Source organism: Engystomops pustulosus, chromosome 7 (genome assembly GCF_040894005.1).
Source record: "Engystomops pustulosus chromosome 7, aEngPut4.maternal, whole genome shotgun sequence".
In the NCBI taxonomy this organism is placed as follows: Eukaryota; Metazoa; Chordata; class Amphibia; order Anura; family Leptodactylidae; genus Engystomops; species Engystomops pustulosus.
The window spans coordinates 37,508,351-37,536,074 of NC_092417.1; the positions used below are offsets into that span (position 1 = coordinate 37,508,351).

A 27,724-nucleotide genomic window follows, 5' to 3' on the forward strand; every position below is an offset into this window, starting at 1 on the left:
TATTTTGTTGGAAATGGAAAACCACAAGGGAATGACAGATAGACGTCTCTCAGAACAAACTTATTACCTATTACTGTGCACAACTTCCAAAGCCGGATGTACCCTGAGCCATTCCTCACAAAATACAGGGAGATGGGAAGAACGCTAGGGATAAACCAATTTCGGAAAACCAAAATAGCCAAAGACTCAAAGGATTTTACAAAAAGTTAACCGGTTCAGGACCAGACACACCTACCCAAATATAGACAGTCTAATAGTGTTTGGTATTTTATGACACAAATTTTTGATATATCACATATACTGTTTTAGTGTAACTGGGTGTTGTAGAGGGGGATGTTAGTAACTGGAAGTGTGAATATAAGCCGAGGCCCCAAATTTTACCACAAATAACTGTGAAAACTTATTGACTCGAGTATAAGCCTAGGGTGGGAAATGCATTGTTCAATGCCTACCCGAGTTATGCACAAGTAAATACTCTGCAGCAGCCCCCCTAAATAATGAAATTCCCTCCAGCCCCCCAAATAATTAAATTCCCTGCAACCCCCCATTAATGAATTGCTCTCCAGTCCCCTAAAACACGTACATACGTGAATGTATGTAGCAGACCTTAGCGAGTGAATGCAGTAAGAGCTGTGGGTGTGTAAATAAATGGATGTAGCAGAGCTGTGAGTGAATAAGTAGTTGTAGCAAAGCTGTGAGTGAGTAAATGGATGTCGTGGAGCTCTGTGTGAGTGAACGGATGTAGAAAAACTTGTGATAGGAAATTTTAATTGGCGTCAAACATATTTTTTATCTTTTTAGATGACGAAATCTGGGGTGCATGGTAAGGTGTGTCTCAAAGATTTATTTTACTTGAATTTTTTTTTATTTTCAGCCCCTAATTTTACCACAAATAACTGAAAACTTATTTAATCGAGTATAAGCCTAGGGTGGGAAATGCATTGGTCATTGCCCCCTGAGTAATGCATCTTCTGTAACTAAATGCCATGCAGTAGCCCCCCAGTATTGAAATGACATGCAGCAGCCCCCCAAATAATGAAATGCCCCGCAGTCCCCTATTAATTAAATTTCCTCCAGCCCCCCCAAATAATTAAATGTGCTGGTGCGCCCTATTAATGAAATGCCCTGCAACCCCCTATTAATAAAATGCTCTGCAGTCCCCTTAATGAAATACCCTGGAGCCCCCATTAATGAAATTCTCTGCAGCCCCCATTAATGAAATGCCCTGCAGCCACGTGCTGTATAAAAAAAATAAACTTCCACACTCCCCTTCTGAAGCTCGGCTACTCTTCCTTCTTCTTTTCACTTGTAGCAGAGTGGGCAGAGACTCGTCCATCGGCACAATAATGCTTCACCGCTGACATCATAGCGTGTGCCGACGGGCAGAGCGCATGGACGTGTCTCTGCCCACTCTGTTACGAGTAAAAAGTAGAAGGAAGAGGAGCCGCAGGGAGCGTCAGAAGGTGAGTATGGAAGTTTATTTTTCTATACTCGTGTATAAGCTGAGGTTGGGTTTTCGACTTATAAACGAGTATATACGGTACCACAATCAGATTTGCAATATCTATTGTGGTTTAAAAGCTATGGTATAAGAAGAGTGGGAGATTTATAAAGACTGATGCATTGTGGACCACTCTTAATAGTCCCTGACTTGGCTTGTCACACACCGTTTTTAGTCAGAGTTTCCGGATTTGTGCACCAGAATGAAATCTAGGCCAGGTCAGACTTGTCGTAGATTTCAGCTATAAAGTATATCAGTATTCTGGTAGAGGTTATAGTGAATTTAGCCCTGGGCTTCGGCCAGCAGGTCCCAATTGGAAAAAAAAAAATCTCTTTTATTTTTCCCTTTAACAGAACAAAAGAGGTAAATTATGTATAAAAAAAAAAAATAAAACAAAAATTATCCATGTTAATTGGTAAATATCTAGTCATCCATATGAAATTAATGTAATGTTGCGATACACAGGAATACCATGAGGGGTCTTGTAACATATTTACCCTTGCCGGCCTTATTTTCTATCCTACTTGACCTGGAAGTTCATCCGGCGGCTCCAGGTTTTTGATGCACCTGTTGTCTGCTTCATTTACGGAGTGAAAAGTGTAAAGCATGACCGTTGTCATGGAAACATTTCACCGTCGGCTACAGAGAGTAACGTGAGGCGGATCGACACGGACCCCTCTGCTTTGTAACAATTTCATAAGCATTTTACTCTCAGCCCTGTGCTCATTCCCAGAATAGCGCGATTTACTGAATATGCAGGAATTTTGTTTTATTCTTGAATAAAATGACACGTCACGCTCAGACGCACACGGATATTTACATTCCCATGGAGTGCAGGCTGATGTGTACACACGGATCGGTTTTATTGCCCCATTTGTAGTCGGATTGTAATAGAATCTGCCTGGTTGATGTAGACTTTCAGGTCTTTGCAGTTTTAACACAGGGGGGCTCATTTACTAAGGGTCCACGGACCACACTATTATCGGAATATCCAACGTTTCCCGATGTGCGCCGCATTTAGAAGGGGTTTTTGTCGCTCGTGATCGGATTTTGGCGCATCAGCTCCGGCTTTCACCCAACACAAATCGGGGGCGGGGCCGTCGGCCGATCCGACGGATTCGGACAACCCGCGGGATTTAACATTCAAAATTGTGTCGCAAGTCAAGCATTTACATGCACCGGGAAGAAGAAGGTGAACTCCGGCGGACCTCATGCAGGAAATTGAACGCTTGATCTAAGTGAATCACGGCAGCACCAAATCCTCTTCAAATCCTCTGCACCTCGGGGATCGGGACGGATAAGTAAATGTGCCCCAATTTTTTAGTTGTTGACACTTCTACTGAAAAGGGAACCTATCAGCAGGATTTACCCCATTCAACTACTAGTCCCCTCAGGAAGGGTATGAAATGTCCTTTCTACAATTCCCTCTTTTATGTGAAATCTAATCCGTTTACCTATAAATAAAATCTCCTCAACCAATTTTCATATAAGATGAGTCAAGTTTAGTGCTTGCAGGGGTAGTGTCACTTCAGAAGCCACCATCTTTGGTTCCATAATACAGGCGGTCCCCTACTTAAAAACACCCGACTTACAGATGACCCCTAGTTACAAATGGACCCCTGGATGTTGGTAATTTACTGTACTTTAGCTTTAGGCTATAAAAATCAGCTGTAGGAGTTATAAAAGATGTCTGCAATGAAGCTTTATTGATAATTCTGGTTCTTATGACAATTCAACTTTTTTTAAATCCAATTGTCACAAAGACCAAAAAACATTCTGGCTGGGATTACAATTATAAACTATACAGTTCCGACTTACATACAAATTCAACTTAAGAACAAACCTACAGAACCTGTCCTGTACGTAACCCGGGGACTGCCTGTACCTAGAAAATGTTTGTGTCATATTAAAGATAAGGATCTCATTTTTCAGATCCCATCAGGCTTAATCTCTGTATGATCAACAGAACCTGATATACAGACAGCTAAAGACATGGAAATGCAAGCTGAGGATTAAGATCCAGTTCCTGACTATTTTTTAACTAACTGTTTGTCCAGTTCTGTCACAGAACCGATCAGATGGGATTTGAAAGATGAGATTTTTATCTTTCATATGACACCAGTATGATGTTTCTAGGTGCTATAAAACAGAAAAAAGGGGATGAGAAGAGTGACATTTGCCGGGCTTTAGGGAATTTTTTTTGTATAGGTAAATGGGTGAGATTTTACATAAAAGAGGGAATTTAGAAAGGACAATTCATAATCTTCCTGGGGGACTAATAGTTTAGTGGGCTAAAATGTTCTCTTTAAAGAAGATGTCCCTATTCCCAGCACCTGAGATCATTCTTCTTTAATCAATATATCTATTACTTTTTGCAGCGCATCATCTCGTTTGCTTCTGCAAAGACTCCATCTTTGTTATCAGATTTCATTTCCTATCAATCCCATAATGCCTCAACACAGCATCAGTTGCTCAACAATCCCTTGAGCCCCTCCTCTCACAACTGCATTCAATGAAGAGGTGGCCTTTTATGGACCCCTTTCTCATCCACTTCTGTGGTACATTAGATTGAGCACATATATATTAGCCTGATTGTAGGTTTTAAGGAAATAATACAATCAATTCCATATATTCTGTTACTATGAAAAGCAAAGGATGTAATTGAAGGTAAGGTGATAAGGAGGTAAGAGGATGATTGTGTACAGGGACTAGAAGTTTAACATAAATTTAAAGGTGTTTTCCCACAAGTTAGGACCTATCGACAGGATAGGGCCTAACTTGCTGATCGGTAGGGGCCTCAGTGATAGACACCCTACAGATCACGAGAACGCCGCTCGGCAATCTCCATCAGCTCCATAGATATGAATGGGGCAGTCCAACCATACGCGACTGGCTGCTCCGGTCCTTTCAGAGAGTGATGAGTGGTCCGACTGGGGTACATCGGATCTGTGGGGTCACCATCATTGAGACCCCTACCGATCAGCAAGTCAGGCCCCATCCTGTGTGTAGGGCTTAACTTGTTTCGTGGGAAAACCCCTTTAAAATTTGGATACCAAAAAAAAAAAAGCGAGATATACTGAGGTGCTACTGAAGTTTAAAGCACAATTCTGATTTTTCCTTTTTCAACAAATCAATAGCACTTGGGATGCAGTACAACATTGCCTAATAAATTCTTTACCCGTGTCCAGCTTTAAACTTAGCCTGTTCCTGCAATAGCTGCCTCTCCTGGCTGTGCTGAAGGCTTGTGCAAAAAATAGTGAAGTAGAAGGGCTCCCCTGTTCCCCATCATTTCCTCCATTTTAGTCTATGATTCTGGGGAACTTTCTCAGAGTAATAGCAAAGTCAAGAAGATGTTGGTCTCTGCCCAATTCACTGCTGCGGAGGAAGATTTCTGACAAGTAGCTTCAGAACATGAAATAACTTTGGCAAGAATTTTGAAAGGGGGAATCACATATGATAATTTGGTAAAATCCATTTTTTTAATCTTTAGAGAATTCTATAATGTTTTATAGAGAATCTGAACATATAGTCATACTGCACAGAATTTGGTAATTGGCCACCCAACAAGCTCTATGTAAATAAGCCAACATCATTTTTTTTGTATACTGTAATACATTTTCAGACTATACCAGATTGGCTTCACTTGATGTGGATTTCTTTACAAAGCACAGAGGAAAAATTTAATGTCGGGACATAAATAATATAAGAGATTCTGTCTACTTCTAGTACAGATGATGTCTTCCACTCAATACGAAGAAAAGTCTATAATATGTGAAGTAATTGAAATGGGAAATGTTACAAAGAAGATGTTTGTTCCCCATCACTCACATATATTCATTGTATACCTGGATATAAATCACATGTCAGTGCTGATGTTTAAGTACAAAAGCTTAATAAACATCAAGACAGCACTGAAACAAACCTGTCATGTAAATGGAGTTCAGCCTACAGGAGGCATATTATAGAGCATGAGCAGACTTCTACACAGTTTAGTCTTTAATTATTTATTTTTTAACACTTTTTATCGTAAGGTTGATACTAATTAGGGTTGCATGATGCATCCAAACCTCAGTACTTTTAAACTCAGAACGGTTCAATATGAGGTTTCTGTCATTTTCGGCACTGGATGACTTATGCCATTCTACAGACCCCTAGTAGCTGTCTGCAGGGGAATACTCAGAGGAGAGGTCGGGCCATCGGCAGAGCAGGGACCACATCATCTAGGAAATATCATGAACTGTCCATATATGGTGTTTGTATATCTCTGAGGGCTTCCCCTGACAAAAGGTCTCTAAGTTATTTCATGTTATTTAATTAAATATTATTTGGCAGGCGGGATTTGTACTCACAATTTCTACTCTCTACCTGCCATAGAGATACAGAGCCTTTATGCACTAGACTATGGACTCACTGGTTGTCAATAGGAGTAATTTATCTAGCATAGAGCTTCACTGGGGTTTCTATAGAGTTACACTGTTATGTGAAGTATTGTTATGTGTTTAATGAAAATGCTTTTATTTTTCATATGCTTGCTGAATGTTGAAACTTAGAGGACGTTTGACTATGGATGAAGCTGATCAAAGTTCACTTCTTTGTCTGAAGAATGTAAGACCCCCTCAGCCAATGTTTACATCTATCAAGAGGGATTTACGAATAAGTTACCCACTCCAGGGAAAACAGAGCCTTTGTGTCTGCGATGCCCATGTAATAATTTACCTACCAATGGACTATGGACATTACTTCTTTATCCCTAAATAACCAAGCCCAGGTCCTGCCCCACTGAAGGTTTCAATTTGTGTCACAAATAAAGCATCTCACATCTGCCTAGCCTTGCATGGCATCACTTCTCCACAGAGATTGAAATATTATACCACACTTTGTCTTGGTGTCATTTCTTTGAGCTCACTATGTAAATTTTATTAGTAATAAGAGAACCTGAGGTTGTGTGAACAGGGGCAGAACTTGACAGTTACACAAGCTCAATGCACTTGTAAATAGAGATTGATCAATAAATTGTCCTTTTTTTAAAGCATATAATGAATACAGTTAATTTGAATTAATAAAAATGTACAGACAGTCCCTGACTTAAGAACACCCCACTTACAAACGGAGCTCTCTGCCCACTGTGACTTTTGATGAAGCTCTTGGGATGCTGGCAATTTACTTCCCTTTAGCCCCAGTCTGCAACGATCAGCTGTAGGGTGTCTGCAATGAAGCTTTAATGTTTCCTTGATAATCAAAAAAAGTTCAAATCTAATTGTCACAGGGACAAAAAATTATTTGTCTGAAGTAACACTTATAAAATATACTAGTTGCAACTTACATACAAATTCAACTTAAGAACAAACCTACAGAACTTATCTTGTACGGAACCCAGGGACTGCCTGTACAAGACACAAAATCAATCATCAAAAAAAAAAAAATCAAAATTGTACTATTTGATATTAACATTATCAGGACAACCGTTACAATACTTATAATAAACTGTCAAAAAAAAAGTAAAGTTCTCCTTGCAAAACGCTGGTTGATCATTACTGATTGCGTTTGGGCTGAGCCCTGCCTCAGATGTTTGCATTGTGTTTCTAAACACGATGTAAACACCCCATGTGACCACTCCCCCTAAACATAGAATTCAGATAATACTTTGTTTTTTTGAAAATATCGGATCGGTATGAAGTATTGTGATACTTTTCAAGATATCATATTGCATTCAAAATTCTGGTATCGGTGCAACCCTAAAAGTAATAAGAGTATATACTATTCTTTTAACAGAACTAAATGATAACCAATCACAATACATCTTTTCCAATATTGAACTTATGTTTCTCTGGTTGGAATTCACCAGGTTTAAGTGTCCGCCAGGTGCTCCCAAAATTTCAGAATGTTAGAAAACCTTCAGAATAAAAAATACAGAGGGTAAAAAACGATTTTAGGTCATAGGTGCTACAAAATAAAATGTATGGCTACGGTTTGTAAATGTAAATGCTGCAGTGATATACAAAGCGAGTCCGATGATTTATATGTGGGCGTATTTGAAAATATTTTTCAATATTTGTAATGGGAATTGAACAAGTGAGCTCCTGCCATAGGGCTGAAATCTATTTCTTCCATTATTTTTAAGGAAATGTAAATGAAAAAGTGCTCATATACACATAATATTCTCTTTAAAATGTATTTTCTGCATATGGACACCTAAGCTCCTGTACCTGCAACTTGTGTTTTCCACTGGCATATATCAGAAATCATTGTTCTAATAATAAAGATATCTGCGTAGCTGCATAAATATACAATTCAATAGTGAACCATTTAGCTATAAGAATACACAGTCCTAGAGAGAACTATGTAGTTGTATAAATACACAGTCTTAGAGAAAACTATGTAGTTGTATAAATACACAGTCCTAGAGAGAACTATGTAGTTGTATAAATACACAGTCTTAGGCTATATTCACACTGCCGTTGCCCGCCCGTACCGTACCGTAGCGGGCAACGGCAGTGTACGGGGAGAGGAGGTGAGCGCAGCTCACCCCCGCCCCTCTCCATAGCAACCTATGGCGCACGGCGCCGTATTACGGGAAAAGATAGGACAGGTCCTATCTTTTTCCCGGGTACGGAACGGTACGGTGCCGCACGTGTGCGGCACCGTACCGCTCCCGTAGGGTGCCGTGCGCCCATAGAAGTGTATGGGGGACGTATATCGGCCGTATATACGTCGGCCGTATATACGTCCCCCATACCTTAGTGTGAATGTAGCCTTAGAGAAAACTATGTAGTTGTATAAATACACAGTCCTAGAGAGAACTATGTAGTTTAATAAATACAGTTTTAGAAAAAAACGTGTAGTGGTATACACAGTCCTAAAGATCTTTCCAACTGTATAAATACAGTTCTAGAGAGAACTTTGTAGCCACACAAACATACAGTCATAGAGAGAACTGTGTAGCTGTACAAATATAAAATCCAAGAGTGAACTATGTAGCGGTATAAATACAAAATCCTAGAGCAAACTATGTAGCTGGGTACACGGTACTAATGAGATCATTGCAGCTGTTTGAACAAACAGTTCCAAAGAGAACTTTCCTGCCATACAAATACAAAGTCCTATAGAGAACTGTGTAGCTGTATAAATACACAGTTCTATAGAGAACATTACAGCCATATCTGGTGATAGCTGCACAGTCCTCTCTATCAACCCTCTCCACCCTAGGAAGCGGAGTATAGCCAGTTAAGCAGAGGGGAATAAGCCACTGGACAAAAGGTATGAATGATTAACTAGTCCATTGCCATGGACCAAAGGGATTTGTATACGGTAGTATCCTGTTCTCTGCCCTTGATCTCAAGGCATATTCGTTTTAACCTCTACTCTGCCCTAGACAACCAGGAACTTTTCTTCCCCTAGGAAACTGTTTACTCTTTTTTTTTGCCCTAGGCTAACAGTGAAGACGATATTAACCCCTTTGAGGCCACTGGAGATGGTCTAAATAACCCTTCTAAGAGTTTCTTGTTATAGTAACCTTTCTGCTGGTAAAGACCCCTATCACAGCTGATTACACAAACCGTAATCCCTTCATTACCATAGACACCACTGCTGAAGATGTTAACCTTTTCTCCACCCCAGAGCCAGAAGATATTGCTATAAACTCATTAGCTACCATAGCTAATTGTTTCCATTATACAGCAATAGTGGGTCACCTTGTTTAGACGGTACCTAAATGTCTCACGAGACAGGACACAAAATTCGTGAATATGGTTCCTGTCTTGTTCAACCGTAATCTGTGTATATCCTCGAAAGTTTATTTTGTTTATATATATATATACACGAAGATGGAAGAATATGGCATAAATCAACTCCAGAGCTGAAATCCGCAGCATACAACACTCCATGTTCAAATTGCCTTTGATATGGACAAGTGTCTACCTGCACAGCTCTGGTCCAGCGAAGGAATCTGCACAGAATCCACTTTTATTAATGTAATTGAGTAGCCGGAAACCATCCATGTTATTAGAAAGCAATAGCTGTGTAATGAATACATCCATATTCTAACCAAGCCCATATATTAATATTTATACAGAGGTGGGGGGGGGGGGGTCCGTCTCGCCATATAGTGGAGATGTATCGTACAGTCAAAGAGAGCTGCCCATCAACCTTCAGCATTTGTGAAATCATGGCTGACATCTTATTAGTATGCAGCCGTATCATGAAGGGAAATGCTAAGTAATGCAGACAGAACCTCTGGGATTAAAGGCGGCAGAGAACTGTCCCTCAGCTGCGCTTTTAAAGTTCACCGTGTCTCGGGCGAGAATTAAAGCTCATGATACATGCAGCTGCTTATCTCCCAATTGCTTTGGAAGACCCCGACATTCTTGGAACTCTGTAACACAAACCCCACAGCCACCAGAGTCATCGCGTAGGCAGCCGCTAATGACCGCGGTGTACAGATCGCATCTAATTTCTCCAACCATCACTTGAATGGCTGCCACTTGGCTGTCATCGCGCCTTATCTCCTGGCAGACAGCTTCTAACACACCTGGCTTCTTGCTACATTACACTTCACAGGGAAGCCTTTAAAGGCTCCGTAATTCACTCTCGAAAAAACCAAACTGCTCGGTGCCTGCATGAATGTAATCAAAATGTGGAATGGTCTTAATGGAAACGAGAAATGAGATTGGATTCAACCTCACCGGGAGAACAAATGTACAATTCCATTATGTGAACATAAAACAGGATTTCAATGGAAACGTAACGTAGTGACATGCATAGGAAACTAGCAACGATGAAGGCTCATGAACAAGGTGGGAGGGGGCCCTTCCTATCATTCTGCCGTCTTCCTTCCTGAAGTAGTGATTACGTATTAATATAAAGAAATATGTATGTACATAGAATCAAAATGATATATGTTATGTATGGATACAATATGTGGAAGATCTTGTGGCCAATAAGGCAGGCAAAATGGTGGTCACCCGTATCCTCTATATGGCTCGAAAGACTACACAACTCTGTTTAGTTGAAAAAATCCAAAAAGTATCTATAAAAGAAATTGGTTGGCGAATTTGGAGAAAAGGAATCTGGTTAGCCCTGGGGCATGCATGAAGTTGATAAGCCACCACTTAGACTTCACCTCAAACCTATGCAGCTGAACTAACTATTAATATTTATGAGGGATGCTATAAACTGTGTCTGTGTATTGAACACTGGTGGGGGGCTCATAGTGTTTCAATGGGAGAGAGAGGGGCTATTAGAATGCAGTGCAACCATCCCTAAATTTTTCCTCCTCATGCCTGTAAACTTTCCCATTCTGGTCCCATAGTTATCTCACCTTGTATGTAAATCACAATATTTGAGTCCAATCTGTGACTTCTTCAGTACTGAGTGTGGAATATTTACAAGTCTCCTCCACAGCCGCACTTACAACATGAGGGAGGGGGAATGAAGGAGACAATTTCTCTTCAGTGAGTCACACACAGCTGATGTCTCACCAAACGCTCTTTCCCTCTCCTAAGGAATTTTCTTCAGTGAGTCACACACAGCTGATGTCTCACCAAACGCTCTTTCCCTCTCCTAAGGAATTTTCTTCAGTGAGTCACACACAGCTGATGTCTCACCAAACTCTCTTTCCCTCTCCTAAGGAATTCTCTTCAGTGAGTCACACACAGCTGATGTCTCACCAAACTCTCTTTCCCTCTCCCAAGGAATTCTCTTCAGTGAGTCACACACAGCCAACACCTCTCTCAAGTCTCTCATTCCCCCCTCCCTTGGGAATTCTCTTCAGCGAGTCACACAAAGACAACATGTTTTTCAAGGTCCTCCTCTTTCTCATCCTCAGAAATTTTCTTCAGCCAATCACACACAGCTGTCTCAATGCATATTTTTTGGAAAATAATTGGAAAGTGTAGAAAGTGCAATCTATGACATTCCCCAAGTCACATTCCCGATGCGGTTGTGCAAAATTTAGCGATTGTAAATGAGCCAGCTAGGATTCCATTAGCAGACACACATAGATACACTCAGCTTTATATATTAGATACAATTATGAAAGGAAGAATCCTGAAAAGAATACACACTTTAGGAGTTTCAAACACGTAGTAACCACTTCAAACATGTAGCACCCACTAATTTCCATATTTATTTTTCATATTTTCATTCCTCTCCTCACCAAAGCCAAGATTTTGCTATGGATTTAAAGGAAATAATCATCACCTTGAACAATTGTACAGAAATAAGTTTTCTCTAAACACACCATGGCCTTTTGTTAACACTACGGAGTGTACAGACTCACATTGACCTGTCATAAAGAAACTGCAGGGATCTACGATAGACTTCCATATGGCTATGTATAGTATATCAAAGGAAAGTGCTACGTGAATTTTTCAACAATATCGGTAGAAGGGAATCCAGCAGGCGGTAGTAGCTTGTTGTAGATGTGTTATGTGCCTACAATATAGATTCTCATTTACACATACGTGGATCTTACCTGCTTACTACTCAGATTCTCAGCAGCCCAGTCCTTTTCATCAGCAAACCGGAACTGAGCGAAAGAATCTCCTAGAAGATAAAATGAGTAATATTAGGTCATGGACGTCTAATGCATAGAAAGTCATATAGACCAAGCTATACTAAAAAGTTAAAGGGGTATTCCAGGAATAAGCATAATTCATATACAAATGGGTACTCAAAATATAAGCTAATGTGTAATTAGTTGTTATTTAAAATTTTGCTCCCCTTAGCAGAAAATGCTGGTGACATAGACTGTAATGAAGAAATAAAATGCTACTGGCCCTTTAATCAGTCCGTTAATTTCCTCCGCACGGTCCGTTGCAGAGCAGACACAGGACACGAGATGGCCGCTGCTCACATGTTCACATCACATGTCCTGCACCTGCCTGGGCAAGTCATGTGATCACCACTACGTTTGGCTGTAGTCGGTTGGTTGCAGTGCATCCAATATGTCCAGTGTTGTGGTGATGTGCAGTTACACATCATTACTATGGTAACAGAGCAGCACAGTCTGTTACATCATCACTGGGAGCAGAGCATAAGAGGGAGGAGGAGTTACTGAGAACTAGAGGATCATGGAACTTGTAGTTTCCAGTGGCGCCCATCTTAGTGATAACTCCACCTACTTTACAGAGGTCATAAATTTGGTAAATCATAAAATTAAACTATTTAAGCTCCGTTTTGTGACTAATGACATTGAGTATTGTTGTACTCATTTATTTATATCATCATGGGTTTTTTTGTCAGACATTCATATTCCCGGAATACCCCTTTAAGCAAATAAGTTGATACCCAGGATGAAGAAGTTTGCCTCTCAAGTGCCACCTCCTTGACAACAGCTCTATAAGCCAACATCCCAGATATTACTTTTATAGATTGTATCCTAAGGTATTTCACAAGGCCTATTAAAAGGGTTGAATATTGACTTATTGGGGCACATTTACTTACGCGGTCCTGTCGCGATCCCCGAGGTGCGCTGACCATTGAGGATGAAGTCCGGCGCGATTCACTAGATTGTGCGCCCGATATCCTGCAAGTGTCACTTCCCCGCTCATGTCCGCTAGAATTCACCTTCTTCTTCCCGTTGTATGTGAGTGCATTGTCTTGCAACACAATTTGAATTTTAAATGCTGCGCCAAAATCCGATCACATGAAACCCGACGGGAATGCGGTGTGCGGACCCTTAGTAAATGTGTCCCATTGACTTCAATATCCGGCCATTTAACAGCCTGTTGTTATAAATGGATAACTAATTTGTACACGCCCACTCCAAAAAAAAAATCTTTGGAACCACTTTATTGGATATGCCAGGGCTTTGGTCCTACACCTATATAAGTGATCTACTTCAATTTACTTTGATTCCTTTTCATTAAATGGTCACCAAGATCAGCAGAACAGAAGTGGCAGCTTGACCACGCTCAACCTAATTTACTTAAATAGAATGAGCTCCAATTTTAGGCACAGACAGGGGTCACAGTGTGAGGTGCTCCAGGGAAGTGGTAATTCTGCTTCACAGGAGACGGCCCTCATATAACATACTCTAATGGCTTTCGAAGTCAACCCTTTACAAGTGTGATTGATCTGTCTGGAGCGGATTCATTTCTTAATATATTTTTATGGTGGTCAGAATTATGAACTTGTGTCACTGAGCTAAAATATCCTTTACAGTTATAGATTTCCAGAGTTTCTCTTGAAATTTGATATCCAATATTCAAGTGACAAATGGGAAAACCCCTTTAAATTATAACACTAGGCACCTAAGGGTGGTAAAATCTTACTATTTTACCTGGCTTCTGCAAAAAACATACCCTTACCCCGCTCTGGCTGCCAGTTCTTGCTTTGCTCCAGTACTTTTGGTTTACTGTCATGGGACCTCCAATGCACATTCTAACCAGGAAGTGAAGTCCACTGGTAAAAGGAAGTGATGTCCCCTGTCCAAGGAGACCACTCATTGGATAAAGTTGGTCCCATGATGCTCTGGAGCATTCGATTTTTAGGTCTGAGACACGGGAACCAGGGGAGGGCAAGTATGTGCTAATTTTTTACCTTTATATTATTGGAGTTATCCATTAATATGGGATAAGTTGTGACTTTTGAAGCTTTTGAGATATTTGAAGAGGTTTAAAATTGTTCTTGTAGGATGTTATAGAAGGAAAAGGTTTTGTGATGTGAAATGAATACAACTTGTCTGAGATAGTCCGAGTACCCCTCATCCTAAAGCCCCATACACAAGTGCCTAATACAGTCTAATCTTATCTGAGAAAGGGTAATGAATGGATTAAATGCTTCCATGTCTCTGCATAGTAAACATCAGCTGGCTTTTTCGAGTATGTTATCATATTTTTCCACAATCATTTACAGCATAAAAAAAATATTTTACGCATATCAAGCCTTGCAGCATTAGAGCTAAGCAAGTGCCTTAAAATTAATGCCTAAGCAAATAACAGGAAATTAATAAAGGTAGAATAACCACTGGATGTCTACGCGAACCGGCCTGAAGAAGACAATCTTCTGCTCACTAAAGACTTGGTTTGTAAAGTACAGACTTGAAAATGGATGGAAAACCCTAATTCTTTGGAGAAATATTAGAAAAAGTTTTAAAAAGTGCAGGTCATACAGATCAAAATACAGTCCAAAATCAGGACTGACAAAACAGGCTATAACCAGGACAAACAACATAGGCAACAAAGTAATTTGGGGAGCACAGTTTGGTGAGGCTTGTGCTACACTATGACCTGGATAGGGTTATTAGTCATTAGTCAGAACAAATAGTGAAAAAATTCAGCTCTTAATACAGCCACAAGTCGCTGCGTAGTCCTGGCCTAAAGGGAGGAAATGGTCAAGCGAGGACAAGTCATTTATAAGCAAAGAAAACACAGACATTGGTCTCGTGGTGGATTTACCACTATAGACTTCTAGTCTTCCAAATGTCAGTCTTCATTACAGCATCCGGCATACTCAAAGCCCTGTGTTTACAAGCTGACAGCTCTTCTGATTCACAGCCGTCTTCATTTATAAAGCTTGGAGCATTATGCAGATCAACTCACAACCATAAGACCCTTGCATGAAAAAAAGATGGCTGAATGGTACAATAAACCTTGGCCACTGATCTATGTCTCCGAGTATTTGCAGTAGAATACAGTATCCGGTGATACAGACGGCTTAGGAATAGAACAACCAATATTCAACTGGATTTTTAATGTCATATCGGTCTGCCGAAGAGGCCACGCCCTGAAAAGTCACATGATACACTTGAGGCCATACTCTTCGAATGAGCAGCTCTTCATGTAAGCTCCAGCCTGCGTGCCCTGAGATTTAACACTGGATGAATTGGATTTACAGATTAATTGTACAGCGGATGAATATGCTCTGTTTTTGTGCGAAATAAATAATGTGCATGTTACCAATTTATATAAAGAAGTGCATTTGATATGCCCTTTTTTTCGTTTTGACATTTCTATTTTTCTGGGGAATCATATATTATAGAATTGGGGGTAAAATTGCAAATTTGGTGAAATTGTCGAAAAAATTCATTTGCACCAGTTTTTGCTGACACTGTCTTTACGGCTTTTATTGTGTGCTTTAAATGACGCATCCCTTTTATTCTTTGGGTTAGTATGATCACAGGGATATAGAGATTGAATTAGGGTTTAATACATTTTTAGAAATTAAGAAATGTCAGCAAAAAAAATATTTTTTTTGTTTCGCTATATTCTGATTTTAAGAACTTTTTCATTCTTTGGTGTATAGTTTATAAGTTTAAAAAAAGACACTTGTCCATCAAGTTCCACCAAGGAAAGGAAGGGATTGGATGAGGAAGGGATTTATGGTAAACAATTCTATATCACATAACCATCAATGTTATTTTGGTGTAAAAAGGCATCTAGACCCTTCTTGAAGCTCTCTGCTGTCCCTGCTGTGACCAGCGCCTGAGCCAGGCTATTCCACAGATTGACAGAAATGGAGCTGTTTAAGATTTATTGTATTGCGGGATGAGATGATGTTTTAATTTCTACCATTTTGCGGACTGTACAACCTATTGATTACTGTTTATTTAAATTTTTATGAGTTGCCAAAAAATGGTGATTTGGACATTTGGGTGCTGTTCCATTACAGGATTCACTGTCAGGATAATAATATTTTTAATATTTTGATATATTGGCACACGGAAATAACTAACATGATATTTATTTGTTTCTTTTTATATCAGTTCTAGGGAAAGGGGAATGATTTAATTTTTTTTTTTACTGAATTTATAGAGCCTCTAAAATACTTTAACCGTAGAATGCAACAAACATTTAGTACGCTTGAAGAGAGTTTGGTACTGTGATGTATTATTACCTCACATGTTGTTGAAGTGTTAACATTACTGGTTCCACTCACCTTTAAAAGTTGATAAAATTTTACCTGGCTCCCTGCCAGCAAACTGCATCGAGTGAAGGAGGCCTTAGAGTCCTTGGTGTCATCATCATCTTTTCTCTGCTCTGCTAGATCTTCTTCATGCCGACGTGAGCTGACAGAGCTATTTTTTTGAAGGTAACGGCTTTAAAAAGGAAGAACTGGCCGAGCAGAGAGCAGGTAATGATGATGATTGCAGCCTTGTTAGAGATGTCCCTGAGACTGGCTGCACTTTGCTGGCAGGGAGCCGGGTATACTTTTACACACTTTTAAAATGAGTGGAACCACTTTTGTTAATTATAAAGCAGATTATGGAATTATTATTAAAAAGGCTGTGGGGATCTGTCGTTAAGTGAAAATGTGTGATCCTGATTACAGGTTTCCTTTAAGTAAAAAAAGACAAAAACTACAGAGATCTGCAACAAGTGGGAGGAGGATCTTGCTGGTGAGGGCTCACAATGCATTTGGGAGACCAAAGAACATAGCAGTGCAGTTATTACATGCTGTAGGTAATCCTAAACAGGTGGGTTTTCAGGTTACGTTTGAAGGTTTGGTAGGTGGGAGGTGTTCTGAGACATTTTGGTAGTAAGTTCCAGAGTATAGGAGATGCAATTTTTTCTCTTGCCCCCATCATTCCTGAGCAATTAGTTTTGTCAGCTTCAGTACCACATAGACTCCATGGTCAGTGGCTGTTGCTATTAGGGACACTCCAGCCTAGGACCTCCCACCTGACTATATAGATCCTAACTGACCAAATTGTCGCTAAAACCTCCAATACAGTTTTCTATAGTTGGAACTAGAGCGAAAATTACAACCGTGTCAGAATTAGTGGCTTTACACTGCACACAAAAGAACATAACAAAAATCTAAATAACAATCTAAAATTTCGACAACGTTGAAAATACAAGTCGGGAGCTAGACCCTTCGAGGTGACCTTTGCTTGGGATACAGTTACTATTGTTAGAGCTGCTATAGTCATGGTCCATACGGTCTATATCTGGCAAATTTACCCGAATGGCTCCTTGTTTGAGCAGCTGTGGCATCAATCAGTATTACAGAGGAAAATTGGACTTTGATTTATTTACAAAAGATAAAAAGTTATCCGGCACATGCAGAGGGAAGCGTTCTGTCACCCCTTTCATTACGTGCAGCCTTAATCTATGAATATTTTATCGCTTTATATTCCTTTTTTCTGAATTTACATCTGATTACTTAGCGTAGGAACAGAAATGTACAGTTCATGGACCACAGGGCGTGTGACATGTATCCCGCACACTTGGGCTTTTGCCATGTTTTAATGCGGAACAATATGAAATCACAGCGGATAAGGATTTTATGACATAGATCAACAGAGAAAGACTCTTTGGTGTCAAAGTGAAAACAAATATTCATTACGATTATAAAACATAAAATAATAGGATGCATTACTGCTCCCCGCTGTTACTATGACACACTAAAATTATCACTGGAGCAGGTTTTAGGAGTCTTACAAACAGATGAGTCAATTTCCTGGGAAAAAAAAAAAAGATAATGTTTTTCTATACTTCTATGTATCCACAGCCTTCGGCGTAGTCGGTCTGCAAATCGTTGACCGTGCACTGGTTGGATTTCACAGATCCACCACCATGCAGGAAATGGGACTCTGGGAATCATAGGGATAAATGATACAAGGAGTCCCTTCTGCCCGATGTAACTGCAACCCCAGTTCATCCGTGAAATCTGGTACTATTTGCAATTCACAGACGAACCAAGGTTGTGTGGTCCTGGCCAGTCACCAAGAAAAGAATCCTTTACGACACCTTGTGACTGTGCCCTAGAACAATTTGTTATCAGTTTTTTTCATAATCCATCCAACCATACACAAGATATGGCCCCTGGAAGATTTTATATGCAATACCTCATAATAGCCAAGGGGGCAGTTACCTTTTATTTTCTCTGCGGATGCAACTGTGCGCACTGTGTAAAAGTAAAAGGTTACCTCCCTTTGGCTATTACGAGTTAATTTACATATAAACTTCTGAAGGCCGTATCATTTAGAAGGATTTATTATGTCATTCAGCATTTCGTATTAGGCAACGGGTCTTTTGTTGATGGACTGGAGTCTCTTTTTTTGAATACATTTGGTAAGTAGGTAATGGCATTTCTTATTTTTCTACTGTATAGGAATATGTTTGAAATCTCATAACTTATATAAGCCTTCCTTGTTGATAAAGATTTATATTTACCATATACATACATACCATAAATACTTGAGTATAAGCAGAGGTACCTCATTTTACTACAAAAAACTGGAAAAACCTATTGACTTCAGTATAAGTCTAGGGTGAAAAATGCATTGGTCACAGCCTCCACCCTGTATATAGCTATGGAGCCCTTTGCCTCCTAGTATATAGCCAGTCAGCCCATAGCCCCCAGTATATAGCATATAGCCAGCCAGCCCATAACCCCCAGTATATAGCCAGCCCATGCTCCCCAGTATATAGCCAGCCAGCCCATGATCCCGAGTATATAACCAGCAGCGCACGACTCCTTGTGTTTAGCTAGCTAGCCAGCCAGCCCTTCCCTCTCAGTATCTAGGCAGCCCATGCCCCCTAGTATATAGCCAGCAGCACCTGCCCCCATTAAATAGCCAGCCCATGCCCCCCAGTATATTGCCTGCCTACCTCTGGCCGCTAGTATATATCCAGCCAGGCCCTTGTCCCCAGTATATAGCCAGCAGCTCATGCCCCCTTTTGTATAGCTAACCAGCCAGCCCATGCCCCCCCAGTATATAGGCAGCCCATGCCCCTTAGTTTATAGCCAGCAGCGCCTGCCCCCAGTAAATAGCCAGCCCATGCCCCCCAGTATATTGCCTGCCTACCTCTGGCCGCTAGTATATATCCAGCCAGGCCCTTGTCCCCAGTATATAGCCAGCAGCTCATGCCCCCTTTTGTATAGCTAACCAGCCAGCCCATGCCCCCCCAGTATATAGGCAGCCCATGCCCCTTAGTTTATAGCCAGCAGCGCCTGCCCCCAGTAAATAGCCAGCCCATGTCCCCTAGTATATAGCCGGCCTTCCCCTGCCCCCTAGTATATATCAAGCCAGGCCATTGCCCCCAGTATATGGCCAGCAGCCCCTGTCCCAAGTATACGCAGCAAATAAAAAAAAAAAAAAACCTGTATTCACTTTTCCGATAACCCCCACAGGTACTCTTCTTTTTTCTGGTTCTCCGGCTCAGTCTCCTTCCGTGTTGCGGGACAGTGGAAGACAAGCCATGCATCACACCACAGAGTAATACAGTGTGGACCAAAGTGGGTATGTTGGCATTGTAAGATGCCAATGGATCACTGACTGGTCAAGCTGTCTATCTATATAGCATGAAGAATAGGTGGGTAAAGTGGGTAATGATCCACCTTCCATCGACAAACCAACATTTGGGTACATTAGAGGACTTCAGTGCTACCATAAATTATTCAGCACGTAAAGCACTGTAAAGGTAGCATTTCTGCTAATCAACATTTAATAGCCTGTTGTGTAAATGCAATTCCCTTAAACAGAGGTGAAAGTTCACCAAAAGAAGAACCTTCCCTTTGAAACACAACCCTGCATTGATGGAAATAAACACATAAGTTGTAAGGTATTTTAGGAAAGAGAAATGTGCTGGAATTGGAGGCCGGCAGCCGCTTCTGTTGACATTCAGGTGCAAAGAACCGTACTTCAAAGATGGAACGCCGGCGAAAAGACGGAGAGAAAAAAATCAGAAGGACTCGTTCTTTTGGAAGGCCCAACATGTAATTATCTGTCCGGCTTTCATTCAACATACAGCAACCTTCTCCAATGCTCGTTTTACCCTATCTTACTTAAACAGTTTCCCCTGCAGAATTCAAAAGAAAGCAGATGAAAGCGTAAAGCAAAATTTTTCATTCTCTCTGATGCACTTTGGTCAATATAAGCAGTGGGGAAGATAAAAAAATCCACACGTAGCAAGGCGTCCTCGGGTTCAGGAATTATCTAATGCAACACAAGTGTTGAAGATATCATGAGATGGAGGAAGAGATGAATATTCCATTTATCACAAAATCCACCCTGAAAATCAATACTCGTTTGACCAGCGGCTGTAAAGTGAGGTGCTGCAAAATACCTTATATACTCGAGTATAAGCCTAGTTTTTCAGCACAAAAAATGTGCTGAAAAAACCCAAACTCGGCTTATACTCAAGTCAAAAAAATAAATATATCTAAACTCACCTTTCCGGTGACCCCTGTATATCTTCTGTGCGATCTGTCCGGCAGCGGCGGCAGGCTATATACACTGGGGCAGGGTCTGGCAGGCTATATACACTGGGGCAGGGGCTGGCTGGCTATATACACTGGTGCAGCGCCTGGCAGGCTATATACACTGGGGCAGGGTCTGGCAGGCTATATACACTGGGGCAGAGCCTGGCTAGCTATATACTGGGGAGGCTGTGCCCAATGCATTTCCCACCCTCGGCTTATACTTGAGTCAATAGGTTTTCCCAGTATTTTGTGGTAAAATTAGGGGCCTCGGCTTATACTTGGGTCGGCTTATACTCGAGTTTATACGGTATATCGATGAGAGAGTAAATTATGACACCACATGTGTTACTACGTCTTTAAATGTCCACATCAAATCTGGAGCCGCTTATTAAATCCATAACCATAGTGATTGTAACTTTTTTATTTTTGTCATTTTTAGCTTTTTGATATTGTATTTGCATATGGAAACCCCTAGATCGACATAAAAGGGGTAGACAAGAACATCACCACAGAAATTGGCACATGCCACACCTTGTATGGGCACTATTAAAATGAAACAAAAATTGGTAAAACTAAACTAAAAAGGTAAACGAATCTCCTTGGTAAACAAAATCCTAGCAAAACACATCATCAATGTATAATGTGGAGGGGTTTTAGTTACTGACAAGTAAAAATTTTGGTAAATTTGTTTGATAATCTAAAAACATAATAACATAGTAGGTTAAAATGACCATCATGGTCAACGTTACCATACAATACTTCCAAAGGAAAAACAAAAACTACAAAGTAGTTGTCAATTGTCTCATATAAAGTAGGGAAAAAGTCTTTCCCATCTGTAAATATGGCAGATAAAATCGCCTTAAGGCCTAATCACACAATCGTAAATTGCGGCCGTGAGTTAGCCGCAATAATGGTGTCTAGCTATCCTCCGCCATTGACATTGATTGCACGATCATGGCGGCGTGACCGAGGGGGGCGGCTTGCAAATTAAAGAGCAGGTCCTACTCCTGCCATGATTTGCGGAACAGCTACCCAGCTCCTATAGAGATGGAAGGGACGAGGAACGCTTACCCCTCCCATCTCCACCCAGCCTATATGGGCCATAGACTGTTAGTGGCCTGTAGATGGCCGTGTACCGAAGTCCTAATAATGATCCATTTTTCACATTTCAAGAAAGATATGTAGACTGTCATATCTTGAGTTTCGTTACTCTTACACAGAAGAAACCCTTTTTATCTTGAAAACCTTTTTTTCCTTTCATGGTAGTGGATGCCCCCGTAGTCATGGTGACAGTCTTGGCGACAAAGATCAATAGTTCTTTGATATTCTTTATTACATTACCAAGTTTCTATTTCAAACTTTCAGGCTGATTTACTATTGTGTTCAGTTAGATAAGTTTTACCAAGTTCAACTGTTATCCCTCATAGATTGCAATATAAAATACACCAAAATGTTGCCATATTTTTCTTTGGTGCTCCACTTCCAATGCTAGTCGATCACCGTCTGCAGTGGTCATCGCTCTCTCTTCCAGCCTTGTGCAGTGTACATTTCCTGGGTGTCAAGACAGGACCCAAAAATAAGGTCCAGCATAGACTGGCTTTTAATTAAAGGAAATCGACCATGAAAATCAAGCTTGATAAACCAGGGGCACTTACTCCCCTGGCACTTACTGACCAGAGCAAGGCAGTTAGTAATGAGGCAAATTAAATTATGGGATGTATCAAGAAAAGGATAACTTCTCATGAGAAGGACATGGTTTTATACAAATCATTGGTCAGACCACACATGGAATATTGTGTACAGATTTGGGCACCAGTTCATCCTCTACACCTAGAGGAGAGCTGGTTCTATCATTGCCATAGACAGGGGGCATCCTCTATGCCTAGAGGAGAGCTGGTTCTATCATTGCCATAGACAGGGCGATTCTCTACACCTAGAGGAGAGGAGGTTCTACCATCACCATAGATAAGGGACATCCTCTACACCTAGAGGAGAGGAGGTTCTACCATCACCATAGACAGGGGGCATCCTCTACACCTAGAGGAGAGCTGGTTCTACCATTGCCATAGACAGGGGGCATCCTCTATGCCTAGAGGGGAGGAGATTCTACCATCACCATAGACAAGGGACATCTTCTACACCTGGAGGAGAGGTGGTTCTACTATCACCATATACAGGGGGTGTCCTCTACACCTAGAGGAGAGGTGGTTCCACCATCACTATTGACAGGGGGCACCCCCTACACCTAGAGGAGAGGCGATTCTACCATCATCATAGACAAGGGGCATCTTCTGCACCTAGAGGAGAGGCGGCTTTACCATCACCATAAACAGGGGTCATCCTCTAAATCTAGAGAAGAAGCGGTTCTACCATCACCATAAACAGGGGGCATCCTCTACATCTAGAGAAGAAGCGGTTCTACCATGGCCATAGACAAAGGACATCATCTACACCTAGAGGAGAGGTAGTTCTGCCATCACCATAAACAGGGGCATCCTCTACACCTAGAGGAGAGAGAGTTCTAACTTCGCCATAGACAGGGGGGCATCCTCTAAATCCTAGAGGAGAGACAGTTTTACCATCACCATAAACAGGGGGTATCCTCTACACCAGGGATCGGGAACCTTTTGGGCTGAGAGAGCTACAAATGCCACATATTTCAAAGTATAATTCCATGGGAGCCATACAATTTGAATATTCTCCCTGGTAGATAGGTAGTCACAGTAAAAAAAAATAATACAGTAGGGATGGGCTGCACCTCAATGGGGAGGGGGCCGCTGTTTTAGGGGAAAAAATGGCTAGAAGGTTGGAGGAGTGTTTAAACTAGAGACCTGGGGGGAGGGCAACTACACTTGTGCAGGGCAAATAGACGGTGTACATAGAGAGCTGGGAAGAGCCATAGTCCATGGGGGAGGAAGGGGGGCTGGAATGAGATTGGGGAATAAGGACAAAAGGAATACGGACAGGGAAAACCATATAAAGTGTATGTACACAAATGCCAGAAGCCTCACAAACAAAATGGAGGAACTGGAACTCTTGATGTTGGAACGGAAATATGATATAGTGGGTATCAGCGAGACATGGCTGGACAGTAGCTATGACTGGGCTGTTACTATAGATGGTTATAGTCTTTTTAGAAAGGATCGTATAAATAAAAAAGGGGGAGGGGTTTGTTTATATGTGAATTCTTGCCTCAAGCCCGTCTTGCGAGATGACATCAGTAACGCAAATGTGGAGTCCCTATGGGTTGAGATAAGAGGAGGGAAAAAGAATAATAAAATATTACTAGGGGTTTGTTATAAGGCTCCAAATATAATGGAGGCAGCAGAGGAAATGCTGATAAGTGAAATGGATGCGGCTTCAAAGCATGGTGAAGTACTTATCATGGGGGACTTCAATTACCCAGATATTGACTGGGGGGCAGAAACCTGCAGGTCCTTCAAAGGTAGCAGGTTCTTGTCAACAACAAGAGACAATTACCTGTCGCAACTAGTCCTGGAGCCAACAAGAGGGGGGGCACTGCTGGACCTTATCCTTACCAACAGACCTGATAGGGTATCAAAACTACAGGTTGGGGGGAACCTGGGGAATAGTGATTATAATATCATTGATTTTGTATTACGCTTTACTAAGAGCGTTAGTGAAGGGGCAACCAACACTCTAAACTTCAGGAGGGCAAATTTTCATCAACTAAGGGAAGACCTAAAAGGCATAGACTGGGATAATGCTCTCAAAGACAAAAGCCCCCCCAAAAAATGGGACTTTTACTCATATATTCTGAAAAAGTCCTGTGAGAAACACATACCTTATGGGAAAAAGCGTAAAAGGAACAAGAAAAACCCTATGTGGCTAACTAGTCTTGTAAGGAAAGCAATAAGCGAGAAAGATAAAGCGTTTAAGGTGCTAAAACGTGAAGGTAGCGATGAGGCATTACAGGATTATAGAGAGAAAAATAAATCCTGTAAAAAACAGATAAAGGCCGCAAAAATAGAGACTGAAAGAAATATTGCCAGGGAGAGCAAAAATAATCCCAAATTATTTTTCAAGTATATAAATGATAAGAAACTAAAAACAGAGAGTGTGGGTCCCCTTAGAAATAACATGGGGGTCATGGTGGAAGGAGATGAGGAAAGGGCCAATCTACTGAATGTCGCCTTCTCAACTGTCTTTACCCAGGAAAATCCCCTGGTGGAAGACACAATGAGGAATAATGTAAATTCTTTTTATAATGTCAACAGTTTAACCCAGGAAGAGGTACGGCGCCGCCTCGCAACCACTAAGATAGATAAATCACCTGGGCCAGAAGGCATACACCCCCGGGTTCTGCATGAATTATGTACGGTGATAGACAGACCGTTATTTTTAATATTTGAAGATTCACTGAGGACTGGTTATGTTCCACAGGAATGGCGCATAGCAAATGTGGTACCAATATACAAAAAAGGATCAAATAGCGATCCTGGAAACTACAGACCCGTAAGTCTAACTGCTGTGGTGGGGAAAATATTTGAGGGGTTTATTAGAGATGCTATCCTGGAGTATCTCACTGTGCACAACCTTATAACCCAGCGTCAGCATGGGTTTATGAGAGATCGGTCCTGTCAGACTAATCTGATTGGTTTCTACGAGGAGGTAAGTTCAAGACTGGATCTGGGGGACGCTGTGGATGTTGTATATCTGGACTTTTCAAAGGCATTTGACACCGTGCCACATAAAAGGTTGGTATATAAAATGAGACTGCTGGGAATAGGAGAAAATCTGTGTATCTGGGTAAGTAATTGGCTTAGTGATAGAAAACAGAGGGTGGTCATTAATGGCACATTCTCAGATTGGGTTGATGTTACCAGTGGAGTGCCACAGGGGTCAGTATTGGGGCCACTTCTTTTTAATATTTTTATTAATGACCTTGTAGTGGGTTTACACAGTCAAGTTTCAATATTTGCAGATGATACTAAGCTGTGTAAAGTAATAAATACTGAGGTCGATAGTTTAGCATTACAGAGGGATTTGTGGAAGCTTGAGGGATGGGCAGAGAAATGGTTGATGAGGTTTAATGTAGATAAATGTAAAGTTATGCACTTGGGCCATGGAAACAAAAAGTATAATTATGTTCTAAACGGTCAATTACTTAGTAAAACTGAAGCTGAAAAGGACCTGGGCGTATTGGTGGATGGTAAACTTAATTTTAGTGACCAGAGCCAGGCGGCTGCTGCTAAAGCAAATAAAATAATGGGATGTATCAAGAGAGGAATAGATTCTCATGATAAAGACATAATTCTGCCCTTATACAAATCCCTGGTCAGACCACACATGGAATATTGTGTACAGTTTTGGGCACCAGTATATAAAAAGGATATAGTAGAGCTGGAACGGGTGCAGAGGAGAGCAACCAGGATTATTAGGGGAATGGGGGGACTAGAATACAATGACAGATTACAAAATTTGGGATTATTCAGTTTAGAAAAAAGACGACGGAGGGGAGACCTCATTACAATGTACAAATACCTGAACGGACAGTACAAGGATCTCTCCAAAGATCTTTTTATACCTCGGCCTGTGACCAGGACAAGGGGGCATCCTCTACGCCTAGAGGAGAGGCGATTCTACCATCACCATAGACAAAGGTTCTTTACTGTAAGAGCAGTGAGACTATGGAACTCTCTGCCGCAGGAGGTTGTTATGGCCGACTCTATGTACATGTTCAAGAGAGGCCTGGATGACTTTCTGGAGAGAAAAAATATCACGGGTTATGGGGATAAAACATTTATTTAATTCTTGAAGGTTGGACTTGATGGACTTGCGTCTCCTTCCAGCCTTATATACTATGATACTATGATACTATGAATACTAACCTACCTATGCTCCCTGCAGCTGGCTCCTTGGCACTACCTTGCTGTTCTCTATGACCCAGGCACCGCCATCATTGCTTAGGCAAAAGCATCTGGGTCATAGAAAGGAATGAACGCTGGCATCGGGTGTCCACTCCTCTGTATGACCCATCATTGCGCCGTCGCCTAAGCAATGATGTTACTGCCTGGGTCACATGTCACTTGATCATAGCTGTATGTGTCTTAGACGCATACCACGCCAATCGCTATTTATTATATTTGTCTGTGAGCCAGACAGGGGGCATCCTTTACACCTGGAGGAGAGGTGGTTTTACCATCACCATAGACAGGGGGCATGTTCTACACCTGGAGGAGAGGCAGTTCTACCATCACCATAGACAGGGGGTATCCTCTACACCTAGAGGAGAGACAATTCTACCATCACCATAGACAGGGGGCATGTTCTACACCTGGAGGAGAGGCAGTTCTACCATCACTATAGACAGGGGGGCATCATCTTCACCTAGAGGAGAGGCAGATCTACCATCACCATAGACAGGGGACATCCTCTACACCTAGAGGAGAGGCTGTTCTACCATCATCATAGACAGGGGCATCCTCTACGCCTATAGAAGAGGTGGTTCTGCAATCACCACAGACAGGGGGCATCCTCTACACCTAGAGGAGAGGCAGCTCTACCGTCACCATAGACAGGGGACATCCTCTACATCTAGAGGAGAGGCGGTTCTACCATCACCATAGACAGGGGGGCATCCTCTTCACCTAGAGGAGAGGCAGATCTACCATCACCATAGACAGGGGACATCCTCTACACCTAGAGGAGAGGCTGTTCTACCATCATCATAGACAGGGGCATCCTCTACGCCTATAGAAGAGGTGGTTCTGCAATCACCACAGACAGGGGGCATCCTCTACACCTAGAGGAGAGGCAGCTCTACCGTCACCATAGACAGGGGACATCCTATACATCTAGAGGAGAGGCGGTTCTACCATCACCATAGACAGGGGGCATCCTCTACACCTAGAGGAGAGGCAGCTCTACCGTCACCATAGACAGGGGCATCCATTACACCTAGAGGAGAGGAGGTTCTACGAAAACCATAGACAGGCGGCATTCTCTACACCTAGAGGAGAGGAGATTCTACCAAAGCCATAGACAGGCGGCATCCTCTACACCTAGAGGAGAGGCGGTTCTGCCATCACCATAGACGGGGGGCATCCTCTA

The 27,724-nt window shown here is 41.5% G+C and overlaps 1 protein-coding gene across 2 annotated transcripts in view; it reads right to left on the reverse strand.

Moving 5' to 3' along the window:
* Positions 1–27,724, reverse strand: part of AVEN (apoptosis and caspase activation inhibitor) — a 307,172-nt gene that overhangs the window by 20,697 nt on the left and 258,751 nt on the right. For both annotated transcript variants that reach the window (XM_072115474.1, XM_072115476.1), the window contains exon 3: positions 11,973–12,043. In XM_072115474.1, the coding sequence (XP_071971575.1) occupies positions 11,973–12,043 (71 nt within the window). The remainder of the gene's footprint in view (positions 1–11,972; positions 12,044–27,724) is intronic.